The sequence below is a fragment of the Harpia harpyja genome, chromosome 6 (assembly GCF_026419915.1).
Source record: "Harpia harpyja isolate bHarHar1 chromosome 6, bHarHar1 primary haplotype, whole genome shotgun sequence".
In the NCBI taxonomy this organism is placed as follows: domain Eukaryota; kingdom Metazoa; phylum Chordata; class Aves; order Accipitriformes; family Accipitridae; genus Harpia; species Harpia harpyja.
Window position 1 is genome coordinate 1,645,404 of NC_068945.1, and position 25,882 is coordinate 1,671,285.

A 25,882-nucleotide genomic window follows, 5' to 3' on the forward strand; every position below is an offset into this window, starting at 1 on the left:
TCTTACAGCACTTCCAAATAAAAAATTGGAAGCCAGTTACTTACACACAAAAATAATCTTCACCTCTTCAGCTCTGTTACCACCACTGGCTTTCTGCGCCCACAGAACGTGAGAGGCGAGGATTTGGCAGGTGGTGCCGAGATGAGACTTTGCCCAGAGATTTCCATCCTTTGGTGTGATTATGCAATCGCCACGTAGTCCCACTGGCATCAGCAGCTATTATGCAGCAGCCGCACAATCGGGTGTTTATTGGAAGAGGTGGGGAGGAAGAAGACCACGTTTGTCCCGTGTTCCCTAATGGTAGAGGATGAAACAATTGGAAAAAGCATTGTGTGATTTTTGATGTGCAGCTGCTGGCCCATGTTTTCTGACTGCTCTGTAAGTCCAACAAGAATGCGATGATGCTAGGAAAATGCTTGGGGAAGAGTGGCTGGAAAGCTGCCTGGTGGAAAAGGACCTGGGGGTGTTGGTCAAGAGCTGGCTGAATATGAGCCGGCAGTGTGCCCAGGTGGCCAAGAAGGCCAACGGCATCCTGGCCTGTATCAGAAGTGGTGTGGCCAGCAGGACTAGGGAAGTGATTGTCCCCTGTACTGGGCACTGGTGAGGCCGCACCTCGAGTCCTGTGTTCAGTTTTGGGCTCCTCACTACAAGACAGACCTGGAGGTGCTGGAGCGTGTCCAAAGAAGGGCAGTGAAGCTGGTGAAAGGTCTAGAGCACAAGTCTTATGAGGAGCGGCTGAGGGAACTGGGTTGTTTAGGCTGGAGAAAAGGAGGCTCAGGGGAGACCTTATTGCTCTCTACAACTACCCAAAAGGAGGTTGTGGCGAGGTGGGTGTCAGTCTCTTCCCCCAAGTAACAAGTGATAGGACAAGAGGAAATGCCCTCAAGTTGCGCCAGGGGAGGTTTAGGTTGCAAATCAGGAAAAATTTCTTCACCGAAAGGGCTGTCAAGCATTGGAACAGGCTGCTCAGGGAAGTGGTTAAGTCACCATCCCTGGAGGTATTTAAAAGACGTGTGGACGCGGCACTTGGGGACATGGTTTAGTGGTGGACTTGGCAGTGCTAGGTGTACAGTTGGACTTAATGATCTTATAGGCCTTTTCCAACCTAAACAATTCTATGATTCTATGAAAAGTGATGTTGGTATGAGTCTTCTGGGAATGCAGCCTCACATGTTTCCCAGATAAATCAGATTTTAAAGAGCCATTCTCCTTACGGTCCTCAGTTTGGCCTCCTGTACAGACCTATCTTCCCATCCAGTGACTCCTCCTTATACACCATAAGCCCCCTTGCCAGTTTTCAAATCACAAGTAATGGGTATTCTGCTGCAACTCAAGACATTTCCTTGGTGAACTGCCAACCTTGAAAAGAAATGTACACTTAGGTGAGATGAATCCCACTGTCAAACTTCAGCTGGTTACATGTTAGCAGCTTGTATAAGCTCATCTTCCAGCATAATGTCAAAAAATGAATGAAGAGAAGCTTCCAAGTGACTCAATCCATCCCAAGAGAGGTGGGATGAATAGCCCTCTGGAAATGCCTCTTTCAATGTGTTAGTGAGGATGCCTAAATAACTAGTAGATGCTCGACTTGTAGATCACTAAATTGACTGAGGTTAATCCTGCTCCTTATCGCCAGTCAAGATTTGTATAAATTGATCTCCCACGTATTAGATCTTTTTCTGTCTTTGTTTGCTACAGTCCTCTGCTATCTGAAATCTCCTTGCCATGAAGAATTTACAGACTGGGACCAAATTGCCTTTTAATGTTCTTTTAGCCTTGAGCTTCTTAAACTTCTTACAGTTTGACAGACTTTCCAAAAGTCAGATAAGCTCTGCAGCTCTTGCTGAATGCTTTCCCATCTGCCATTACAATTTTTTTCTGCTACAGGCCCTAGTGAAGGTTATGTTTTCCTCTAGCAGTCTCACCACTGCTAGTGAGATAACAGCTCCCTACTTCTAATTGGTATCTCACCTCCTCTTTATATACTCAAGAATTTCATTAGCTTGCTTTGCCATCATACTGTATAGGAAACTGATGGTGAGTAGTTACTTATTGTATTACTGGCTATTTCAAATGGTTCCAGGATACTCTATATCAGCAATGCCTACAACAGAACAGTAGAGTGTGAGTTGTGCCATCACCTGAATCTTATGTCCGTGTTTCTACTACATAACATAAAATGTGCAATCTTAGCGTTGTGAGGTAGGAAGGTTTTTGCCCAGGTAGGTGTGCTAAGTTTCAGATACCAAAGCAGAGCGTGGTATAAAAAGTCTTCAAGAGCTAGATTACAGCCTGTTGTATATTTGGTCTTTGTAATGCATTTGCAAATTTTTACAGAACTATGGGAGAGACATCTGTAGAAACTGGATGCAGCACCAGAAGTTTGTGAATCCTTTAATGACCCCTTCCTCTTCTCTTAGACAGTCTACTAGAACCTCGCCAAAGCACTACATTACATGCTGCACTGTGCGAACAAATCTGCTCGTGTGCTTCCATGTGGTCTCCTCATACTATGTCAGGTAAGGTGCAAAACACAACTAGAAGAATCAGTGTTTGCATATGTTGAACCTGGGACTGTTGGGAGCCCAAACCTCCAGACCTCCACAGTCCCAGGATTACTGCCTCATAAATATAAAGAAATATGAAGGAGGTATGATCCTCTGGAAGCTGCAGGATGATACTGGAGGTGGGGGGCAATTTCACACTCTTACAGTATTACAAAATTTTACACAAATTACTATAATGGAAGTATCATCAAATACTTTCAGTGTGGCCCTCAGTAACCAGATAAGCTTCTCTGTCTCATCTGTCAAATGGAAGTAAGAAAACTTTACTAGCTCACATAAGCACTGTGTGGATAAATACACCACAGCCTATTAAGTACTCATTTACTTCTATAGTATATAGGAGCAGCGCTAACTCCAGCTACAGCCAGTGGTCATGAGAACTGCCTTTAACAAAGATAGGGAAATGCCAGACAATCCCCTAGCTAATTTTTACTAATTTTGTTTTTTAAATATTCTAGCCTATACTTGCAGGTGAAATTTATTAGTGTAACAAACACTGGAAGATTAAGACTTAAAATGGGAAGATGTAGATTACTTTCATCGCTATCCTAATGCTTAACAAGCTCTTTTTTCTGTTATCTCACTTGTCTCTAACTCCTCCAAAACTTGTCCCTTACAGCCAGCATCATCTTGTGGACCTAAGTATGGCTATTGGACTGCTTCAGGTATGTTTACTTTTGCTTTATGTATTCCCAGGGAAAAGACAGGAAGAGGCAACCTGAGCAAGAGTTGGCAAATGCCAAACCAAGTTTATTTTTTTTTTTCAATAGCATCACAATTAGGTTGTATTTTTAACACATCCACAAAAATGTATCCACATTTTTGTCTTCGTTTACTCATTCATGCAGCCGGTGGGGCTCTTTTTAATTGGGACACCATTTTTTGTTGTGAGCACTGAGAAGCTTCAGTGAATAGTAAAAAAAAAAAAAAGTCAACTGCCCCTCATGTAATTTTCTTTAAAATGTCTTAAAATGCAAATCAAGCAGGTATTTTTCTAGTTCATTTCAGTTGTTAACTTCAGCAGCATTAGAGAAGTTTGGGAGGTTTTTGGTGATCGAAAAGGGTGAACTCCAGCTGCTTTCCAATCACAATTTTAGAACTTTTTAGGTGAAACTGTGCTGGAGATGAGCTGTTAGCATAAGAATGATAAAAGGTGCAGGGTTCAGCAGCTCCCTGTGACTCATCATTTTCCAGAGATGAGAAGTTGGGAATGCAATAGAAAATAACTTGCCTCCCTCGTCTGTGTGACTGATTAAAATCTGTATCACTAATCAACGCAGAATATAGTTAATGACTGCTTAATTAATTTACTGTAATTTTTGATGAAGCTCACTGCAATTACTTTTCCACATGCTGCTACATGATAGTAATGATTTTCAACAGAAAGAAGGCAGCTTGTGTAGCGTGTGTCAGCTCTCAGAGCAGCATCACTTTAATGACTGCAAGGAATTGCTCTAATACAGAATTCAGCTCAGAGATATGATTAGCTACTTACACACACAATTCCCATAACTATGAAGGCTCCTTTGTGCATAGACTACTCAACTAGTACTAGAGCACCAGTCCTTCAGAAAGAAAAATTGTAGCTGGACCTTGTGCCCTTTTAGGTTTGAGCTCAACAGTCATTGTTCTGCCAGGTGATCGCATGAACTGCTGTGCAAACAGTTTTCCGTTGCCGCTTTTAACACTTACTGTAAACGGTTATGTCTCCATAATCGTTCCACCTTTGAGATTCTTTAGAGCCTAAGTAAAGGTTACCAATATACACAAACACCAGGAAACAGATTACCCTATTGGGAAGTAGAGTGAGGTAGCTTATTTATTTCACACATAACCACTTTTTACAGTTATTTTTACCCTCCTGTATTTTATAATGGGTGCCCAGTTTCCACCATTTATTCTTTTGATGCTGCTCTGTGGGGGCTGCATAGTGTTGTGCTGATTAAACTCATTTCTCTGATGTTTAAAGTAACACGTCTCACTTGTTCTGTTTTGGGATCACGTTATCACCTGACATGGGACTAACATCAGCAGCATTTCTAATTGTGTTCCAGTGACATTTGTCATATTCTTGCCATTTAATGTGTTAAACTGGTTTTATCTCTTTAGCATTTCTGGTTTCCAAGAAACTTTTTATAGTGGATTTTGAAGTCTTTTCAGAGGCATGTTCTTCCTGCAGTTAATAGATTTTCTTCACAATTATGGTTGTAGATATCTGTGTATATGTATTTATGACAGTGTTAAGCATGCAACTTCTCCAAAACCTCTTAAGTTCTTGAAAATTGTTTGCTGATTGGCATCAGCGTTCTCTCATGACTTTAATAAACAGTAAAATGACTCTAATGTTTCTCAAATTTCAATGCTTTTTAACCTGTTTTGCTTTTGAGACGTGAAACAGCCATATATCAGGTATCTTCCTAATGATGAACAAACTGACTGTGTCTAATTGCTGTCCTTTTCTTGAACCATGCAGTGAAACATCATTATAAAACCAAGGTCATACAAACACATTTTATCGCTTTTCTGATGAAATGCCTAATTGCTTGCTGCAGTTGTTTTCGTCATGATCTAATCAGAGAACAGTGACAATAAAAGTAATGATGTGGTAGATCTTGACCTCAGCTCTCACTGCAAATAATTGTCTGACATTGTTACCATTTATGGTCATGCATTCAGCATTATCACATAAGCTTTATGATGATTTCATTACTGTCTGGTATTCCATAGTATGCCATTATTTCATGTAGAAATTTTAGCATACTCTAAAAGATTCTCTGCAACCCCATAAAAGGATTATTTATTACATATGGCTTTTTGTTTAATAATAACTCTGAGAATAATAAATTGGTCTGTACATGATCTTCAGCTCTACTACCTGCTTGTTCCTCCTTGAGTTAGGGAGTTACCTGTTTCTTGATATCCAAAATGCACTTTGGGAGTTGATTTTCCAAGACACTGAAAGCAATGGGATTTCACTTCAGAGAGTTTTTTTTTTTCTTCTCCTTCATTCTCACTTCTGTTAAAAGCACCGAGTGTACATAGATAGTTGTTTTGTAGGTGGTTTTAGAAGTTCTCTGGGGCATAGCCTACTTAAGGTGAACAGTATTCTGTCCATAATTTTCTTTCTTTTTTTTTCCTTTTTTTTTTTTGAAAAGTGCTTTCTTTCAGTTCAGAACTCTGAGTGTTAAATCTCCTTAGAAATCCTGTTGCAACTTTGCATAAACACAGGAAGGCTTGCCTGTTTAGATCATTAACTCCAGCTCCTTAATACCTCCCTTTTTATTTCTTCTACCACTTGCATTATCTTTGACCAATGCTGTTTATTCTCCCTGTTGTTTGCTTGTCCATCTGCCTTATTTAGTCTCTAGAAAACTAAAAACAATTAGTTGAATTTTACCAATGTAATAAAAGTTTTGGTCCCTGCCAGTTAAAGCTTAATACAACTGAGACTGCATAATTCAATAGAACATGGGAGCTACTCACTGCTTCATACCTCCTTGCTGTTGCTACTCAGATCCAGCTACTCTTAAAAGCACGTCAGAGACAACTAGGCTGATTTTCAGTTAGTTACATTTCTATTTACAGATCTAAATCAGGAGTGATTGTGAGCACCTGACTTAGCTTTTTAAATGCCAACGTGAAAGTGAAATCAGCCAGCCTGGACACCTTTGATGTGCTATTGAGAGAAATGGCCAGACTGCATGAATGTGTGTGGGTATGAAACTCAGCTGTTGCGCTCAGCTGTACTTGCAAAGTAGCTGGGGCTGTTTTAAAGTTTCTCTGTGATACTTCAGAATCTAAATGAGGACCTTTAGAATAACCTTGCTATTTTATTTTTCAGTGCATATATAAAATATGTAAAACATGCATGTGCTATTACAATTGATGGTGAACATCTGGCACCTAAGAGGATATAAAGGGTAGGAGTTTGTAACTGCTAAAATAACTACAGAGTCTTTTACAATTAAGTGGTTTCTATTGTGACAGAGAAGATAGAATTGGTTGATAAAACTTGGGATGTCACCCTCATTCCTGTGTGAGATGCTATAGTGTTGTGACATTATGCAGTGCAATTGTGGGCTTAATCGGAGCCTTCTGATTTCACACGAATTTTATGCTGCTATCTGCTACTTTAGTAGTGTTATTCCGGATTTGTTATAATGTAGATGAGGTAATGATCTTGCTGCAAAAAATTCTACTCAAAATACATGTGAAAATTTAAATACGGAAGATGTTCAGAACTGGTTTCCAGTATCTTTACTAGCTTTCATTTCTCAGGGTGCAGAGTTCATTTAGCAGTACTCTTCAGACAACCTTTTAAATACTCACTTTTCTTCTAATTGCTATTTTCTGACAATTCATTACCACATTTAAGTTAAGTTAAATCACTGCAACTGTACAGTCCATTTAAAAGAAAGACTTTCCTGAAGCTGATGCATGTGACAGTCCCAGTTTGATGGAAAGGCTGAGAAACAGCTAAAATAGGGAATATCAATCAGCCCATATCCAATGAATCTGCAGTTAACAAGAATGTAGAGAAATAAATGTTGCAATATGGGGTCTATACTTTACAGAGCGAAAGGAAAAGGAGAATAAGGCATGAAATGAACAATATATATTATATATGTATCAACAAAAGATGCAGTGTCTATCAATATACACAAAGATTGCCTATATTCAGATTGTGGTGGACAGAAACCTTGCATATTGGCTTAAGTTCACATGCTAATAGTGAATTTCTAAATACAAGGAAGCAAGCAAGCATTCAGTAACTTAAGTATTACTTAAATGCAAATGATAAAAATGAAAAATAAATCTTCCTATTTATTTGCATGATTATAGTAGTGAGGCAAGTAAACAAGACCCAGAGCATTGCAGATTTTGAGGTGTTTGGTTCCAAGCCCACTGCCTGTTTGTGCTGTTGGTCTCCTGCCCCCACATCAAATACAAGGCCCGGCCGAAGGGATATGCAGTGCAAAATGAGTTTCAGCATCTGGCTCTTCTAGGAGCAGAAAGTGATTTCCTTAGCCGTGCTTTTGTTTTTAAGCAATTTCTATTTTTACAGTTATGCAGTTCCTAGCAAATAGACAAGAATATTTAGAAGAAAATATATTCAACAATATCTGTTATTCTAACCCAATGTATTTAAGGGAATGGAGGCACACATATAATGGTAGATGTTGCCCAACACACCTAACATCTGTTACCAGACAGATTCTCCAGATGATGTTAATTCCCAGGCAGTTATTTCATAAAAGCACTATATGAGTATTCAATTTTATTTCTTGCCATCTTTTTAAAAAAACTACTGGTGCTCTGGTTTGCCATATTTAATCTGAGTGTAATATAAAAATCTAGATAGGGGGCTGTAAATAAAAACTATGCTTTGCCCTGTGATGCAAAATTTTTCATCTTTAAAACAGTATCATTGTATTCCTGTTTAATGTAGCAATTTTGCAAATGTGAATTTGAGATCTTTCATATCTTCACTTTACTTAAAATGGAAGGAAGCAGATTTTGTCCCCTTTGTTACTGTAAATATCTCGTATCAAGAACAGCCTCTGCACAAAACCCTCCCACCAACCCAGCGCCTAATGTTTTTGGTGGACTATGGCCATGTTCACACCGCACAGCTGACCCACTTCAGTGCCAACGTCCCAAGCTAGGTGACACAGGCAAGACTGCATGCGCAGCTCAAATTACTGCAGCAGAGGACCTACTGAACGTATTTCGCTCCAGTGATAGTCTGTATCCCGTTTCATAATTTGGTATCAAAGGGAATTGTTTCACATAGTCTTTTTAGCCACCAGCAAAGTATTTACTCCCTATGTTTTTTGCACAGTTGCTGTGGACATGCTCAGTTACCTGCTGGCTTCTAAACTCTGCCAATATTTTTATAGGCTTTTTTCTCTCTTTGTTTATAAGTGCTTTGGTAGTCATTTGAAGAGGTGTCAAGTACCAGGTGAACAGCAGCAGGCTAAAAACTACTCTGTTTGTTGTCCAAAAGACAATGAGACCCGGAGGAATTCACAGCAAAAGCAGATTGCAACATCTAATAAGGGGAAGTAAAATAGACTTGCCTTTGTCTAGCCCATTCCAACTGCATAAAGGAAATAAGCACGGGTTTACCCTGCTGGGCTGATACCTTTCCTGATTCTGGACAACCAGCAGGTTTCCGAAACCATGAGCCATGTAGCATAACACATCTGATCACAGAGCAGGCATTGGCTCTACGTGCTGTTGTGCAGAAAGGCAGGGAATAGAGAGGCAAAAGTTAGACTTCAAGACAGTATTCCCTGTGATCTGCATCCTTGATGGAGGTGTGGAAGGAGTTTAACATCGTCAGAGCAAGGCAGAGAGATCACGTTCATCTGTTCCCCTCACATCTGGAACGTAGCACAGCCACGGAGAAACTGGAGAGACTGCCAGGCTGCCCTGGCCCACACTTCCTCTTACGTGATCTTCCTTGTTAGTCTGACCTTTTTTAGTCATTATTAACTAACAATATTCCCGTGGGTGTGAGAACAAGTTTTTTCAGTAATCAGGCTTTTGATTCCTCAACTTACAATACTTCATTTTATCACCTCCCTGGCTTGTACTTTGTGGAGCAGTAGTAACAATTTGCCTGCTGCTTGTTGCTGTTTGATCTCCAGCTGTTAAAAGCTTGCTCAGGCTAACCAGACTGCAGATTCTTACATGGACCAGTGAGCATGGAAGGGCCCAGCTCATGCACCTCAGCCGTGACCTGGAGGAACCACCGTGAGGCAAGCCACAACCGTTTAATCTCGTTCACTTGCAGTCTCTGACGGTGTTTGGGTTGCGGAAGGTACATCCACCAGGACCTTCAGACCACACAGGCCTTTGGACAGCCCTCAGATGGTTTCCATACTAAAGAAGAAATCAACATTAGTTGGGCCGCAAAATCCATACACTACTTGATGAAGCAACATTATTCTAAATCGGGCTCGATGTTTCTGAGATTAATGATTTTCCTTCCTGTCCTTGCACAACACTGCAAGCCCTCTGCGGAGCAGCCAGCAGCATGTATAATGGATTCCAGACTTCTTTAGTTATAATAATATTATGGCTATACATGGTCCTCTTTGTCTCAAGTAAATAATAAAGTGATCTGCTATGACAAAATGTTTAAACATCTTGGGGATGGTTCTACTCACTATATACTATGACTTGCTTGATTTTTCTCTCTGACATGTTTCAGTCATTGGTTTCACTGCCAATTCATAGCATTTAAACTAGAACAAGAAAAGACATAAAATAAAAAGCACTTACATATTTTTTTTTAATCCAGGAAGATCCCAAAGTGCTTTACAAACTATAGGTTAACCCTGCCATCTTTTTGGGATAGTTTCTTACACTGTCAGTTCTCTGCAATAAGGATACCTAAGTCTTCAGTGCTGCTGAGGTTCTTGATGTGCAAGAATCACTTTCCTATTATCATCATGTGTCTTCTAGAATGGGCATGTTTTTTTAACTGTATTAGGATAAATGTAGTACAGGAAGCTAACAACTTCAACAACATCTGTCATCATGAAAACCTGCAAACTCTTTTGGAAAATGTCTTTAACCGTATTTAAGTTTTTATGCCCTGGGATATATGCATATCTCACAGGATTAAAAAAAATCTATTTTGTATTTTCAAAAAGCTCATATGTAAAAAGGAACTGTTCTTATGGTATGATATATGTGTATATAGCTATATACACACGTGTAAGCGTGTGTGTGAGGTGCTAAAGAAAAATGCTTATTTTCTCTATAGAGGGAAATGCTGGGATAAGTTTAGGACACGTTAAAAATGCCAACATAAGCTGAAAAGTTACCAAAGCATCTAAGAGGTTGGTGTCATCACCTAGAATAATGGAAATTCAGGTATAAAATACAAAAAGGTATTAATAGATTAGGCAATTTTAAAACCAGTGATGGAAATTATAAATCCAGTAACTCCATTGCACTTCTTCACTGATAGTATGATTATATTTTGAGAAGACAGTACTGTGGTCATTCATCAAACATAGACTACAGCAGAACCGGACTCTGAAACGAAGCTTAATTTTTATATGGCAAAATTACCATATTTTCATGTATATAACCTGCAGATTATCTAACAGAGAAATAAATAACCAGGCAACCTCCTCCTACTCCCCACTATCTTAGCAATCGCTGTAGTACGCAAGTCATTTTCTGAGGGAGCTGTTTACTCAAGAACCTCTTTCACATGCTAAACACGCTGCCTGTGATCACCAGTGCCTACTAGCTTTTTCTTGGTATTTTTTATGTATCCAACTCTGAGTCATCTATGTGCTTGGTTAAGGGGTTGTGAGTTTCAGAAGTTGCAGGTTATAAGTTTGAAAATATGGCATCTCTTGCAAGTGTTTTACGTGCTGAAATATAAGGGATAAAATTAGTTTTGCTAAGGAAACATCTACTTATTTCTTCCATTGAACAATGAAAGGATTAGGGAAAAGAAGAATCAATTTTATGGGAACTGAGGAGCGCACAGACGGACAGTTCACTGGGGAAGGGGTGAGGGTTACTGGAGTGACTTATCAATGCTCATCTCCTGCAAACACAGGAAAAGGAGCATATGGGATATGCTCACCTGATCCTAACATACATTCCCCGCTTAATGCTTCAAATAAAGCAAAGAAACAGAACAACAGAAGTCAGTAAATGGAAAGTGACCAAGAATCCTTCAAGAATTATTGAATAGTTTCCTTTCGTTTGTAATGCTATGTGGGTATATGTAATGCCAAGTGGTATAACCAGGCTAGTATTTTTTACATATACATACATTCATGCAGTCGTTACATTTTTATATATACACACACGTGCACGCACACACATATTAAGCTAGAATACAACTGTTGTACTACAAATGTTGGTCTTAACCTGTACGGCAATTCTGACCGTATATGAAATACGAATATGAAATCAAGACTGAGAATCAATGTGCAAAAAAAAAGCTGAAGCAATTAGAAGAAAAAAGGAGAGAAGAGGAGGAAGTGGAAAGAAGAGTGCTTACAACGAAGCACAAGCAAGTGTCTATCTTAAGTAGCACTGTTAGACTCTTCTGTTTGGACAAGGCCTGCTAGAATGGTCCTTAGGTCTGATCTGCACTGGATACAGCCAGTACCAGCTACTATGCCAAACAACCTCCTCTTTCACCGATCCTTTTCCTTGGGTCAAACTATCACTACCTTTTTTATTAAAAAGAATCTTCAGCCCTATTTGCTCTAGATTTACACTTAAAGGGCAAGTTAAGAAATAAAAGGACTACTGCACTGCTATCATCATCCCATCTGCAACACAGTGCTACCCAAAGGTTTCAGACCAAGATGACCATTGTGGCTTTACATGCTCTAGAGCCTTCAGGAACTGCTGTCATCTTTTTCACCCTACTCATTCTTAGATCACTTTATTTTGCCAAAACTCAGCACTCAGCCTTCTGGAACACTTCAAAAATACACTGGTGACACTGTACCCTCTCTGCCCCCTTCCATATCTTTATGCTTTCTTGCCAACACAAAAGTCCCCACCTTTCTTGACATGTTATTCAGAGCATCATTTTATTCAGCTGTCTTCCTTTGCTTCTGTTTTCTTTGGTAAGAACAGTCCAAAATCATTCAATGTAATTTTGTCCTATGGCTATCAGTATTTAGTTTCTTCTATTTATATTGCATGTTCTGCCTGCTCCTGAAGTATGTGTCTCCCATTTAGTCTGGGGTTTTTGGGGGGGCTTTGGTTTTTTTTTGTAGCATTTAACTTTACAGTAGCCTATTTGTATCACCCTGTCAAATGAGATCAAGCTATGCTTTTTTGGCTATGCATATAAAAAAACCTGACCTGGTTTTTACGTTGTTTCTGTGTCTCATGCCACAAATAGTGTGCATTTGTGACATCTTGTATTGAGCTATTTCAGTGTTGCTATTTATACAATCTTTTAAAACCAGACCAACAGATACATAGATACACATAGCAATTAGTCTTTGACACCAGAATAAAATTAATTTTATAATGGTTGATGTAGAAAAAAAGAGTTGTAGTTTAGTTGTACCACAGAGTAGTAAAACTATTTAGCACTGAAAAATCGCTGCATCTATTTCTCTAAGAACAGTACTAAAAGATGACTTGACTTAATACATTCCAGAGTAAGAAATCACTCCTAAGCAGTAATTCTGTAAGACAGTTCACGATATAAAAAATTATATGCTAGAAATGGTGCCGTTCAGCCTGAATTTGCAGGCACTTCCAAATACAGGTGATTGTTCACACTACAAAAGTACAGAGTCAAAAAATGTATCATAATATGGCTTAACTTACTTACCAGGCGGATGTACTCTGAAAAGACATCAGGGGTGGGCTTAAAGCATCTCCTTTTAAAGTATGTATTGTCTGTGATGTTTGAGGCTGTGGCTGAGTTTGAGGCTGTGTCTCTGGCTGAGGCTGTGTCTGTACTTGGCTTGGATCCTGAGCAGGGTTAATCCATCGGCTCTGTCCCTGTGTCATCCACTTTCCCTGGATTCCCCACCGTGCCAGGTAAAATTTGCAAATATCGTAGTTCATTGAAGAGTAATATAAGAGGTCCAGTACCAGCAAGATCACCACAAAAAAGCCATAGATCCAAACTCCTAACAGTGCGCTGTAATTACTGTGAAAGAAAAAAAGGGAAAATGAAAAAGTTATTTCATGTATCAGTTATGGTCATCGTGTTAGTTTATCAAGGTTGTTTGTTTCATTAATTATATAAATATAATATATAGATAGATGAAACAAAAATTTTGTTCTAAAGCATGTGACCTTAAAACTTACTTATTATTTCAACCTAAATACTCCTATATGCAAGACATAGGAGGTTTTTAAAAACTAAGGCCCCCAGTCGTACAAACATCTTTATTTCTCCCTCTCATCTGTGTATTTATATCAAGACATAAATTTGGTGTACAGTTAGCTTCAATGCTTTAAGTGAGACCACTGATACATACATGGTTGATGGGTCATATGTCTTATTCGGCAAATTCTCACTCCCGGAGAGTCACCCTACTGAAAGTGACAGGGCATTTATGAGAGTAGGGGTTAACCATATGAAAATACGCTGTAATAATTGAGACCAAGGAGCATCTATGCTATTGAAAACATTCACTGCTGACATGCATTATAAACCACCTGTCTTAAAAGGTGTTTAATGTGCTTGGATATGCTCTGAATTCAATAATTATTGTTGGATACAGAAGATACTAGTAAAGTATAGGCTTTCAAGAGCAACTGCTAAAGATCCCTTAGTTTGCTGGCAATAAATTTAGGAAGGAAGAATATTGACAAGATCATATTATACAATGCATTCCACAGGAAGGAAAATTTATACTACATTTATATGTATATGTTGGTGTAGTTATAATGTGTATATATAGATAAAGGCCATGAAAATTATCAGCTGCTGACATGGTGCATGTAGCTGTAAAGCTGTATGACAGATGACTAAAGATATTAAAAGAAAGGGGAGGGGGGGAATGAGGAAAAGTTATAAGGGGTCAAGAATTTGGAGATCAAAAAGGGGAGGAAGTGCTAAAGCTCTGCTGGAGATGCAATATTATTAAAAGAAAAATGACTGTCAGGTGTAAGTGCAGTTTGGATTGGAAACTGTCTAAGTGGGGAGGATGAGGTCAGAACAGAGAAGGAAAGAAATGGGTAAGAATGAGATCGTTAGGTATACAGCAAAGGCGGCTAATCTAGACCTATGAGCTAATGTGGCAGTATGTGTACCAGAGACTGCAAAAACAAGAGCAAGCAGAAGGGATACTAGTAAAAAATGTCATTAGGAAGACAGTCTTGGAGAAAAATTATATTGAAATAATAGGTGGGCAACCCACATCTACGTGAACCTGAACTTACATAAATAAAATTGAACACACACTCAACCATGCTGTCTTTCACAGACATTCAGAGAAACTTTGAGGGAACTGTATTTTATCAGAACATTGATCAAAATGGAAGTGCTGTGAGAAGAAAAAAGGCTGAGAAGACATTATTATAGATGCAAGCCAGAAAGATATTTTGACATTTTAAAAACATGTCCCAAGCCTTTTCGGATTTAAAATATTTCAAGTCTCTGCTTTGAACTTTTGTATGACTCTATTTAAACTTTTGTATGACTCTTTCATTTTATACTTTAAAAAAAAAAATCAGGATTTGAAACAAGAAATCAGATAAGAAATCAGAATTTTAATTTCTGTGTTGCTGCCTGTCAGCACTTAAGGAGACTGATTCTCCTCTCCAGGGAATGATTTTTCCATTACACAGGTATAACGTGCTTAGATTAAATGAGGTTCCACAGCAAATAACTCTTAAGTAACATCAGGAAGGTCAGAGCTGTTAATGGGTCCCTTCCTGTGTAACTGTAGGATTACGCAAGCCTAGGATTTTAAAGACATTTCAGTAAATTTCCAGGAGGATTGCAAGTAGACAAAATATAGTGCTGGTGAAAACCCTTAACTCAAGCATCTTTGCCTCTACTAAAGACTTACACATGCCTGTCTAACTTCACACAACAGTGGGCAGACCTTTGTAATGCATTAAAATCCTTGCAGTCCAGGCACTTGAAAGTATAACAGGATCGGGTTAATCCAGGCTGTTCAGCAGTGCTACTCTCTGACTTTCAGTGGATTTATGCCTATTGGGGTAAACTCTTCTATTTTCTGCTAATACAAATAAAAGGGAAGTGAAGGCTGGGGAAGTCAGGAAAAAATCCACTGTAACAAATCTTGTTCTTCATCACTAATGCCAATAGGATCCATTTTACAAATAGGTGAGCTGTATTTGATCCATAGTAAGAATGGAAATATTAGAAAACATTTTTGTTTTGGCAGCAATGTTTCTTATAGTCAGCTCAAAAGAACTTGTTTGTATTTTAGGTATTTAGTTTCACCCATCAAAATTTTGGTTAGTGAAAATTAGAGCTATTTTGAGTGTTCCAATTTAAAGCAACAATTTATTAATCATGCCATATGTGAGTTATCCATCTGCTCCTTCTAAATAACATCTGTTTCTCGCAAGTACAAAAATGAAAGACTGCTTTATTTTAATTAACATACAGTGGGACAACAGCACTATCAAAAGGGCCTTGTAAAAAAATCACAAGCAAAATTAATCAGTAGTATGTTTTGTACACAGAGGGAAATTCCATACTTTGATGCTTTCTGTTTCTCAAACTATTAAGATGGTAGAAAATATTAATTCTGCTGATGGCTACTGAGTATAGTAAAAATTAAAACTTCCCTACAAATTAAGAAGATGTCTTAATTAGAAAATAAACACTCTTACTTACACTGAATAGCAGTAAGGCCAGAGACACAGAAAAGAACCGGGAATCAAAAAACTAATAGGATTTGCTGTCATTTCATTGAACTGAATGATTTAATTGTAAAAGTTTCATCTTGCAATCTGATTTTCCTGTACTTCTGTGCAGAAGTTTCATTTCAATTAAAACCAAAGTGTGAACAGATTCCAAATTTATTGAGATTCAAAGTGATAGAGGTTTGCTCCTTCACAGGGACGATCAAGTATACTAAGTTGGTTTTGTGTGGTTGTATCTCCTCTCCCCTTCTCCAGCTGGAAAGCTTGCCCTGCCCGGCTAGGGCTCCTGCCCTTCCCCATCTGTCATTGCGGAGGTTTCTGTTTAGGTTCAACACAAGGCTTAGCAATACAACACTGAAAGCGACTCCTAAAGCTAGGTTGCCCAGTCCTCTGCTGCTTCTGGCACACAAATACAAAAGCTAAATCTAGAGTAAAAGTTACAAGACAATTTCCTTTTAGCTTCTCTGTGAAACAGGGTAATTCATGGACCTATCAGAAAAGCTTAGTAGCTCATTATTTTAAGATATGTCTTTTGTAGAAATATGATGTATATATGGTATAGCCTTTAGACAGAGCCCACTTGTGTAAATGGAAAGATCTGCTCTGACTTCAGGGAGCCTTGAACTGGGCTCTCTGAGAACAATAAATACTTTTACCATCCATCTCCTCCTACTCCATCTACAGAATGCTGCTTATATTTCTCTAACATCCCTACACACAAATGAAAGGGCAGGTTCTTTTATTATTATTTTTACCCATGTGATTCCTTCCATCTAATTCATTTACTTTGTGAGACAGATGACAAGCAGGTTAGGACCAGGCTATATTTTTTTTAGAAGAGTTTGTTGGTTTTTATGTGCAGCACATGAACAGAAAATAATTCATTTGGCAATTCAGGCTTAAAAAACAACAAATCAAAACAATTGTGAGCAGAATTCTACAGCTGCAGACTTTAAATGTGGACAGATGGCCATGGAAACTGGGTTTTTCCCTATTCTCCTTCAACAGGGCTGTTACTTGCAGTAGTAACATTTTTCAAGTGTTGCCCCAAGGAAATGCAAGCTTACATCCTAGCAAATGCCTTGGTACTTCTAACACTGAGGAAATCTGTGCAGTTTTTGCATATACACTTTAAATGTGATTTTTTTTTTTCCTAATTTCTTTTTACTATTATCTCAAGGGCTTTGCCCAATCCTGTGTTTTCCTGTAATGTAGTACCTAAGAGGCCTTCCCAGCGAAATTACATCTTTTTGCAACAGTTGGTAGTGGATTTGATGCTTTTTTCATATTTTTTTTTTTTCATTCTTGTAGAGATGACTTCCTGGAGATATTTAAGCAAATTCCAGCTCTGCAGGGGACATGCTATACATGGAGAAAGATAGTGCTATTCTAGCCTCCCACTGCTTTCGGTGCAATGTCGTAGTGTGGTGTGCAAAAGCCATTCAACCCTGAAAAACTTGAATAAGAGATAAGGAAAAACATGGATGCATTACAGACTGCCATAATACTGTTCCAGTATCAGATTAAGGATCCCTAGCGTAGCAGTACTGCCGATAATCCACCAAAACATGCATAACAGAAAATCTGAGAGAGTATGAACACTAGATTCAAGTGAATATTATTTTTAAGAATAAACAACTTATTAGACGAAGTTTTATGGAAAAATACTTTGAATGGCAGAACTTTTCTTGTCTTTTAGACATTGGTATTTCTATATTTGATACTAAATGAATTGTTCACATTCAAAAATATTATAGACTGATTAATCTGCATGATCGCAAAGATGTAATAGGCCAGTATTCTGCACTTATAAAAACATAGAAATCTTTTGTTATAGTAATGTAAAAATTGTAAATAAACCTGGCTATAGTTATATTGCATGACTGTAGAAGACAAATATGTTTTTTCAGCTGTACCATGACAAAGAAGTTACAAGTCACTTCATTAATTTTTTCCCTCAACTGTATTATAAAACAAGAAATTTATTTTGATGATCACAAGAATGACTGAGGGGAAAAATAAACCAAATAATAATACTGAAATAAACCAAATAATAATATTGAATCACTCTTCCCTGAAAACTATAATCCTTTTTTTTCAGTTCATTGCTATTCCCATATCCTAAATCATTCTCCCCAACCACAGTACAATAGGTTTCATCAGAATTTTTTTCAGTGGTGTGTGAAATTAAATCTAAACAAAGAGCTGACTTTGTTACTATAAAGTGAACCCTGGACCTATTAGAATCCAAATAAAGTTCAATTATCATGTATGTTAAATAAAGTCAGAGTGTATTAAGTAAGATGCTCTTTACAATGTTTTTAGTGTAGGCATCTAGGCTTCACTTCTTTCTGCTCCTTGACAGCACACCAAAATTATCAGGAAGTTTTCTACCAATCTCAGTGAGCTCAGGGTGAGGAGATCTCTCTCCCTCTGTCTCACCACATTGGTGGAGTTTTACATACAAAGTTACCGTCTCTTCATTTTCCTGGCATCAGAAGTGATGTTTCAGGAAGTTACAAAAAGGTAATGCCAGTTCCACTCTTGTACTTCTCTAAGCTGCATCTCCAGAAGCTTTTTATTGTATTTAGCATGATTTCACATATCTTTGCAAAAGATCAGCACATAGCTAATGTCCACGGGAAATTCTGGACTGAAGACATATATGGTCAACAGTCTGCAGGTGGCTCTCAAGCATGAATCTTACCAACAAAGACTACAGAGGTAGCTCTTTCTCCATCACGACTGAATGAGCTGACTTTAAAAAAAAAAAAAAAAAAAAGATTGCTAAATGAAAACTAATGTAATAGTTACACTATGCTCTAAATATTTTCATTAAAATAAATACTGTAGTTCATAGAATACCAAACTACCTTCTTCCCCTTGAAGAACTGCTCACACACAACAGCCCTATAATATGAACAGCCCTATGTTTATTTCTGTGCGTGTGCGTGCATGTGTGTGTACATGTGCAGATGTGAGTGGGCATGCGAACAGAGAATGCAGGAAGCAGAGAAACGTTCTACATCCCAGGGCATATTTTGCCATCAGATCGTACCTGTTCTTGTGTGTGTGTCTGCTTTGGGAAGTGGCTGATTGCCCTGTCCATTTCAGGTTGTTGGTGAAAGGAAGAACAGAAGGGCCTTACCTTAGTAAGCTCTGGCCATGACTACATGAGTAGCTGCTGAGATATTGGAAAAAGCCCGAAGCATTGGTTTTGTACTTGGCTGAACTACAATTGGCCAGTAACATCCCAAGCTCTGTGATGAAGCTGCCTGTTATGCAGACTTGGTTGCTCAGCAGTGTTGGTGCAGTGTTTACAGAACAGCAAGGGAAGAAATAAAGCAAATTTGTTGTGTGCAAGACAAAGAACTGGGAAAGTATGGGGGCAATAGCCACACTAGCCCATCCTTGAGGCTCTCTCCTTATCAATCACTCCAAGTCTGAAGCAGTTTCTGGCTCAGTCTGCGACTACGCGCACAGTCCTTCCGTACTGAGAGTCCTGTGAGGACCTCCCTTCAGGCAGGCATCCGACTGCTGCCAGGTCATCCCAGCAAACAAAGGGAGAGCACATCCTACTTTTACCATGGAGCATATATAGAGTATGCATTGCGTGGGGGCACTAGGGCATAGTGTGGTATAAATTCCACCAGGTTGCCTGGAGGTATGTATGTTGGCAGTGATGGGTAGCCCGAGGTGAGGGTACTACCGGTTTCTACATTGTCCGGACTGCACAAAGGGTGGAGAAAATGGACGGCCTTCAATGGGCCCGTTAGACTCAAGGGTCTCCCCTGCGTTCTGCGTGATACGTTCTCATGATGTTCCCAGATGCACTACAAGGCCAAGGCAAGGAAATCTCACCTCAAGGACATACCCACCCATACAGTAACAAGACGGTATAGATCCACATTGATTTAACGGTATCTTATATGGGTAGAGTCTATTTTTGTCTTTCTTTTACACTACACAGTACACGGACTTCTTTATAGTAGGTGATTGTCACATTAACACCTGTAAAGTTAGAGTATGCTGTGAGAGACTGAAAGAGTTGATGTCTCAAACATTGTGGTGGGGCAAGTTCTGCTTAAAGACAAACCCTGCACAGCAAGGAACCAAGGTGAAAAGCCCATCAGCTCAGACATCAGCAACAGGAGGGGGAGGGCGTGCTGGAGGGTGCGCAGCTCCCTGTTCTGATGGGCTGTTCTGATACAAAGATCAAACAACGGCCACGTCTGCAGGGAAGGAGAAGCTACTCCACAAACCACCCCCAAGCCCAAGGGCTCACAAACTGCTCATTAACCTGAGGAGTTTGGGTGCCTGCCCGAAGGAGGGGCAAGGATGATAAAAGGACACAAACTGAAGCCCCGGGTGCGCAAGCCCACCGGGACTGGACCCCTTGGCTGACTGAACCCAGGACCAGTGAAATCTTTCTCTCTTCCTTTTGCTCTGTCTTCTTCTCTCTTTCCTATTCCTTTTCCACAATCCCTACACCTCATCCGTTTCAAGACATAAACCATTGACCAAGTCTGAGACTAAGAGTGGATCCAGCCGCCCCTGGGCCCTTCTCTGAGGAGGAGTCTAGAAAGCAAGGGGGTCTGCTCTGAACCTCCTGACTCAACGGGAGGGATCTCCTTATTCCCTGAATCGATGTATATGGTTACCCTGGGTTACAGGGTTTGCAGAAGTAGTCCTATGCCAATTCCTGTTGTGAGAAACCCTGCCACCTACTACCACGCCTCCCCAGTTCAGTTTGCTTCTGTCATGAATAAAATCTTTAACTGATTGTTTGGTGTCGTTTCACCTTAATTTATCCTGAGGGAATTTTGAATTAAACACGACTCCCTGGTCTGTCCAGTCTGGGTCGTGACATATGCAACTTCTACATCTACGCAAGATTCAAACTCCTCTAGGCAGAGCTGTATGAGAAGTGGTTGTTAAAGAAGATGGCAGTTTGCTAATTCCGTGAGCTGGCTGCTGCTGGACGCAGCTGCACACAGTGAGTTAAAAGAGCTGACATCAGTATTCCCGCACCATAGTCTCCTAGCAGCCTAGCACCTGCTTCCATAGGAATGAATGACAACACATCAACTGACTTTTGCACCGCAGAATAAATCACTAAAATCCCTGTTGTAAAGAAAAATCGATAGACTGGAATTCCAGTTCTCTTTAATCTGCTCCTTCCTTGCCCCGGAGGGGCTGGATACCAGAATAAAATGGCAGGGGAAAGCAGATAGATCAGAATTTGACCTTGGGGGTTTACATCAGCTGCAGGTTGCCCTCTGCACCAAGAGAAATTGCAGCAGATTAGTGTGGCCAGAATGTCAAATACTAAATAGGAGACAGACCACAAGTGAAGATTTTGTCACAGCAAATAGGTAATCAGTAACAAAGATCTGCTTGCTACTTATTACTTCTTTAGAAAAAAAGTTACTGACATTTACCTTAGAGGATAGGCCCCAGCAGTACATGGAAGTATCACAGGTAACAGGCAAGGAGACCACACATTGTTGGTATATAAACAAATACATTCTGTTCCCCAAGGTCAGTGATTACAAGAGATTTATATTCAAAACATCAGAGATTCAAAATAGTGCATTTGAGTTGATATGGAAAATGTCAACTCACTCCCTCTCTCCCCTGCGGACAGCTTTCAGGTTTGTTTTTACTGATAGACATTTAAACATAGTTTGGATCAGACTGGGGTTGGGGGAAAGACTTTTCTAACTTTTATATGTAACTTTATATTTGTTACATTTATATGCAACTTTTACATACATGCTCTCCTAGCAATGTTTATAGCCCATGTCAAAGCAAAGAAACCAAAGCTAAAATATCCTTTCTTTTAGGAGTTCTGTAATAGCAAAAACCTTTTAGTAATGTTTTTCTGTACATGCAATTATTCTAATTGCTTCCATCATGAAGTACACCTCAGACTACGTTATTAGACCAGGAACAGTTTGGTGAAGAGTACTTTAAAACTCATTTACTTACTTATGCATATATCCATCTGCGTTCCCTGTTAAGTTCATCTGCATAACAGTCTGAAATTCTGTCTCATTGCAGCAGTATTTAAATACTGTGTTGTTATGGTGACAGCAAAAGATGTAAGATTTATTGTCAGAAAGACGGGGGCAGTGAAACCCAAAGTGGTAGCGACCTTTGTAGTCCGTATATGGCTCGCAGACCCGAAAATGTGCGGACAGCACTGTAAAACAAAGAACAATATTGGCTTTGTGAGTCACTTGTGTTATCTGTACGTTATGAACTATAATTTTTCATTGGCTAAGCTTAAACAGTTGCTTGATTTCTGAAAAACATAAATATTTCAGAACTTTCAACATCATAACATTGAGTACTAGAAGATTACAATATTTAGCCTCTGGTGACTTTTATTGTTACTATGTTTCTGATTACTATTATTTGTTTTAAGGGAAGAGAAGAAATGCCCTCCATGCCAAGAAGCACAAAAATATTTAGGGAAACATTTTCATACTGCTGTTCTAAATATATGGATATCCACAACCACCCAACAACGTTCATGTTTGATTCTCCTGGGATGGCTTCATCAAAACAAAAAGTCTATGTAAAAACTGCAATAAAAGTTTGATGGCACTTGATTTACAGTCACTGTTCTTGACAGAAAATATTGTCTCTACTGTAAAAGTCATTCTTTGATAAGGATTATTCTGCCAAAAATAGTAATTACAAAACAACTTTGAATTTGCAAATAGGTAGAACTAATAGAAATACAGCTGTGCAGTTTTGAGGCTTATTGTTGCGCGGCGACAGGGACACTGCGGTTACCTCTACGTGGTGAGACTGTGGGCAGATGCAAGCCCTCTGACCATGCTGTAAGCCTACTGGTAGCAAACAGCTCTGAACTGGAAGCTGTGCAATCATCTTAGTTTCCCTGAGCTAATCAACCGTGCAGAGGGGCAGGATGCGGATAGATCCCTTTCAGTATGGTCATAAGCAACCACACGCGACTTCGTGGTCGATCTGAAAAGTCTTGTACTGTAAGAGACAATATTTGGTTCCACATACTGCCAGCGTTTTAACTGTTTTGTAGTTTGTGTTGTGGTAGGCCTTATGGCATCACTTGAGATTGTGTGTACCGTACAGACCCCCCAAAGGCCTTACACTCTAAGGAAAGTGAAATGTAGAAGTCAAGAATCTGAATACTCTTAGCAGTGAAACGTTTTTACTCTGATTAGAGAACAGAGGCACAGTGATGCTGTGGGTACCTGCACCTCATAACGTTGTACCAATTAATAAAGGATATTCACTTTAGACTGACAGAATTAACCCTTGTAACTTGCTGTATGATTTTTCTGTCAGTTTACCAGTAGAAGAGGTTACAGATAATGACTTGCATGGACTTAGCTTGACTGTATAGTATCTCTCTGCACATAGTCCCTGTTGATCTGTAATTGCATCTGTGCACCTTACCCATCGAATCCTCATTTCTTTCTATGTTGCTTAAAAAAGCCAATTCCTAACACTTTTGTTTCTCCATTTTATAAAATACATTAATTTCACGAATCTCTCACTCTCTGTAGGTCTAGTCACATATTAAGGGCTATGACAGTGGAGATGATTACTTCTTTGTGTGTATAGACAGAACCCAGAACAAAAAACAGAGTACTAAACTGAAGAGAAAACAAGGTAACTTGTACTGCCCTCTGCGTGAAGGAAAACTACTCTAAACATTTCACATTTATATATATACGCATATACATACTGGCACATGCACACACACATACCTGTCATCGTTACTTTAACAAAAGAGAAAATGCTTTTGTAGATTAATTCAGTCAGGAACTGAAAGTGCTAGAAAAATGCTATTTCTAAAGGAACACAGATACTGAGAAAACTAATTACCTATCTGTTCTTGCCCTGCCTGGGAAAAAAGTGTGTTCCAAATCTGAGGATGCTATAATCAGTAGAGAAATTGTCTTTCTTTAGACTTAGGTTTTCAAAATCCTCTGTTAACGCTTGCAACAGATCTGCATTTTCAAAGTCTGTCGCAAAATCCGCAAAGCATGTAATTGTATGAACGTATATTTGTTTGAACAAGTACTTACTTCCCCGCACCCTTCCTTAATTAACGTAGCAATAATAAAACTGTTCAGGGTTGATTAAGTTTTTTCAAAACTCAGTGGTTGTGGCTGGAGGGGACCTCTGGAGGTCATCTGGTCCAACCCCTCTGCTCAAGCAGGGCCACGTACAGCCTGTTGCCCAGAACCATGTCCAGGTGGCTTTTGAGTATCTCCAAGGATGGAGACTCTACCACCTCCCTGGGCAACCTGTTCCAGTGCTCAGTCACCCTCGCAATGAAAAAACGTTTCTTAACATTCAGAGGGACCCTCCTGTGTTTCAGTTTGTGCCCACTGCCTCTGGTCCTGTCACTGGGCACCACCCAAAAGAGCCTGGCTCGGTCTTCTTTACATCCCCCCCCTTCAGTATTTATATACAGTGATAAGATCCCCCCCCGAGCCTTCTCCTCCTTAGACTGAACAGTCCCAGCTCTCTCAGCCCTTCCTCGTATGAGGGATGCTCCAGTCACATTCGTCATTCAGCGGCCCTTTGCTGAACTCTCTCCGGTAGGTCCATCTCTCCCTTGTACTGGGAAGCCCAGAACTGGACACAGCACTCCAGGTGTGGCCTCACCAGCGCTGAGTAGAGAGGAGGGCTCACCTCCCTCCACCTGCTGGCAGCACTCCTACTAATGGAGCCACAAAGAGAAAGAGCTTTCCAGCCAGCTGGCCCCCAGCATATACTGGTCCCCGAGGCTGTTCCTTTGACTTAGCGCTTCCCCGTGTTGAACTTCATGAGGTTCCTGCCAGCCCACTTCTCCAGCCTGCCCCGGTCCCTCTGGATGGCAGCACAACCCTATGGCCTATCAGCCGCTCCTCCCACTGCTGTATGAACGGGAAGCTTGCTGAGGTTGCACTCTGTCCCATCATCATTTTAGTTTTAACTACCTATCATTTGTTTTTGGAAAAGTTAAATCTGGAAAACAATGGAGGAGAAACGTGGCATGGGAGAAATTCACAAACTAAACAGGACTTTTAACTAAGTATTTGATTTCCAACAAGAACAGGAGCTTGATTCAGTTACTTAAATCCAGGTTTCCAGTGCCAGCTAAGATTTCCCTAGGCTGTTCTGTCTGGTCTCCAGCTTTCAGTGGAGGAGATGCAGGTCTCTTGTAGGTCTGGTGCACACATGGATGATCTGGGGCAAGTCAAATGGCATGAGATGCATGATGCATGTGGTTGGTCACCTATAAAGGTCCCTAAGTGTTTTGTAAATGTTTGATATCAGCTTGCAAGGGTGCGTATTACATGCATTACAATGTCTGTAGTTCCACTAGGCATCATTACTAGGAAAAAAGGTAAGTCCATGCCTGATGTCAACAAACAGAAAGTAAGTCTTATTATTGGACCTAATAAATCCAAGTGAAGGGGTAACCTTCCTAGTGTAGCACTGCATTTCCAATAGTGATGTTTATCCGTGGTATTTTTGTTTACAGTATCCAGCAGAAGAGCACCCATCTAATCCTTCTCTGATAAATGGCCAGCTTCAGATGCTTCAGAGGAAGATACATATGTGCTATATCAAAAAAGCTGTGCGATAAACTCTCTATAGTAAGAAAAACGACTTTCCATTCTTCTCCTTTAGTGCTGCTTATGTCCTGAACATTTGTGTTTGGGTTTTTTCTCCCCACCTTGTCCAGTGTTCTCCCTATCCAGCTGAAGGATAACTTCCAGAAGTAGATGGCTTAATGGATGTACTACTTCAGTTGCAGCCATAGAGAAAATATAACTGATCTGAACTGATCAGTTTGACAGTTCTTTTTAGCCATCTTCACTTATTCCTTCTTAGTTGGAATATCTGCACTTTGATTATGCCAGCTGCTCCTAAGAAACAAAATTTTCTTTGATACC

At 39.7% G+C, this 25,882-nt stretch overlaps 1 protein-coding gene across 7 annotated transcripts in view; it reads right to left on the minus strand.

Moving 5' to 3' along the window:
- The window catches only part of SHISAL1 (shisa like 1), a 204,168-nt gene that overhangs the window by 16,471 nt on the left and 161,815 nt on the right, over positions 1–25,882 (minus strand). For 3 of the 7 annotated variants that reach the window (XM_052789972.1, XM_052789970.1, XM_052789971.1), the window contains 4 exons: positions 21,927–22,140; positions 12,910–13,233; positions 11,185–11,214; positions 3,292–9,455 (listed from right to left, as the gene is read on the minus strand). In XM_052789972.1, coding sequence (XP_052645932.1) covers positions 9,440–9,455; positions 11,185–11,214; positions 12,910–13,233; positions 21,927–22,140 — 584 coding nt within the window. In that variant the 3' untranslated portion in view covers positions 3,292–9,439. Of the gene's footprint in view, positions 1–3,291; positions 9,456–11,184; positions 11,215–12,909; positions 13,234–21,926; positions 22,141–25,882 lie in introns of those variants that run through there. The other 4 variants (XM_052789975.1, XM_052789976.1, XM_052789973.1 and 1 more) reach the window with 3 other exon arrangements.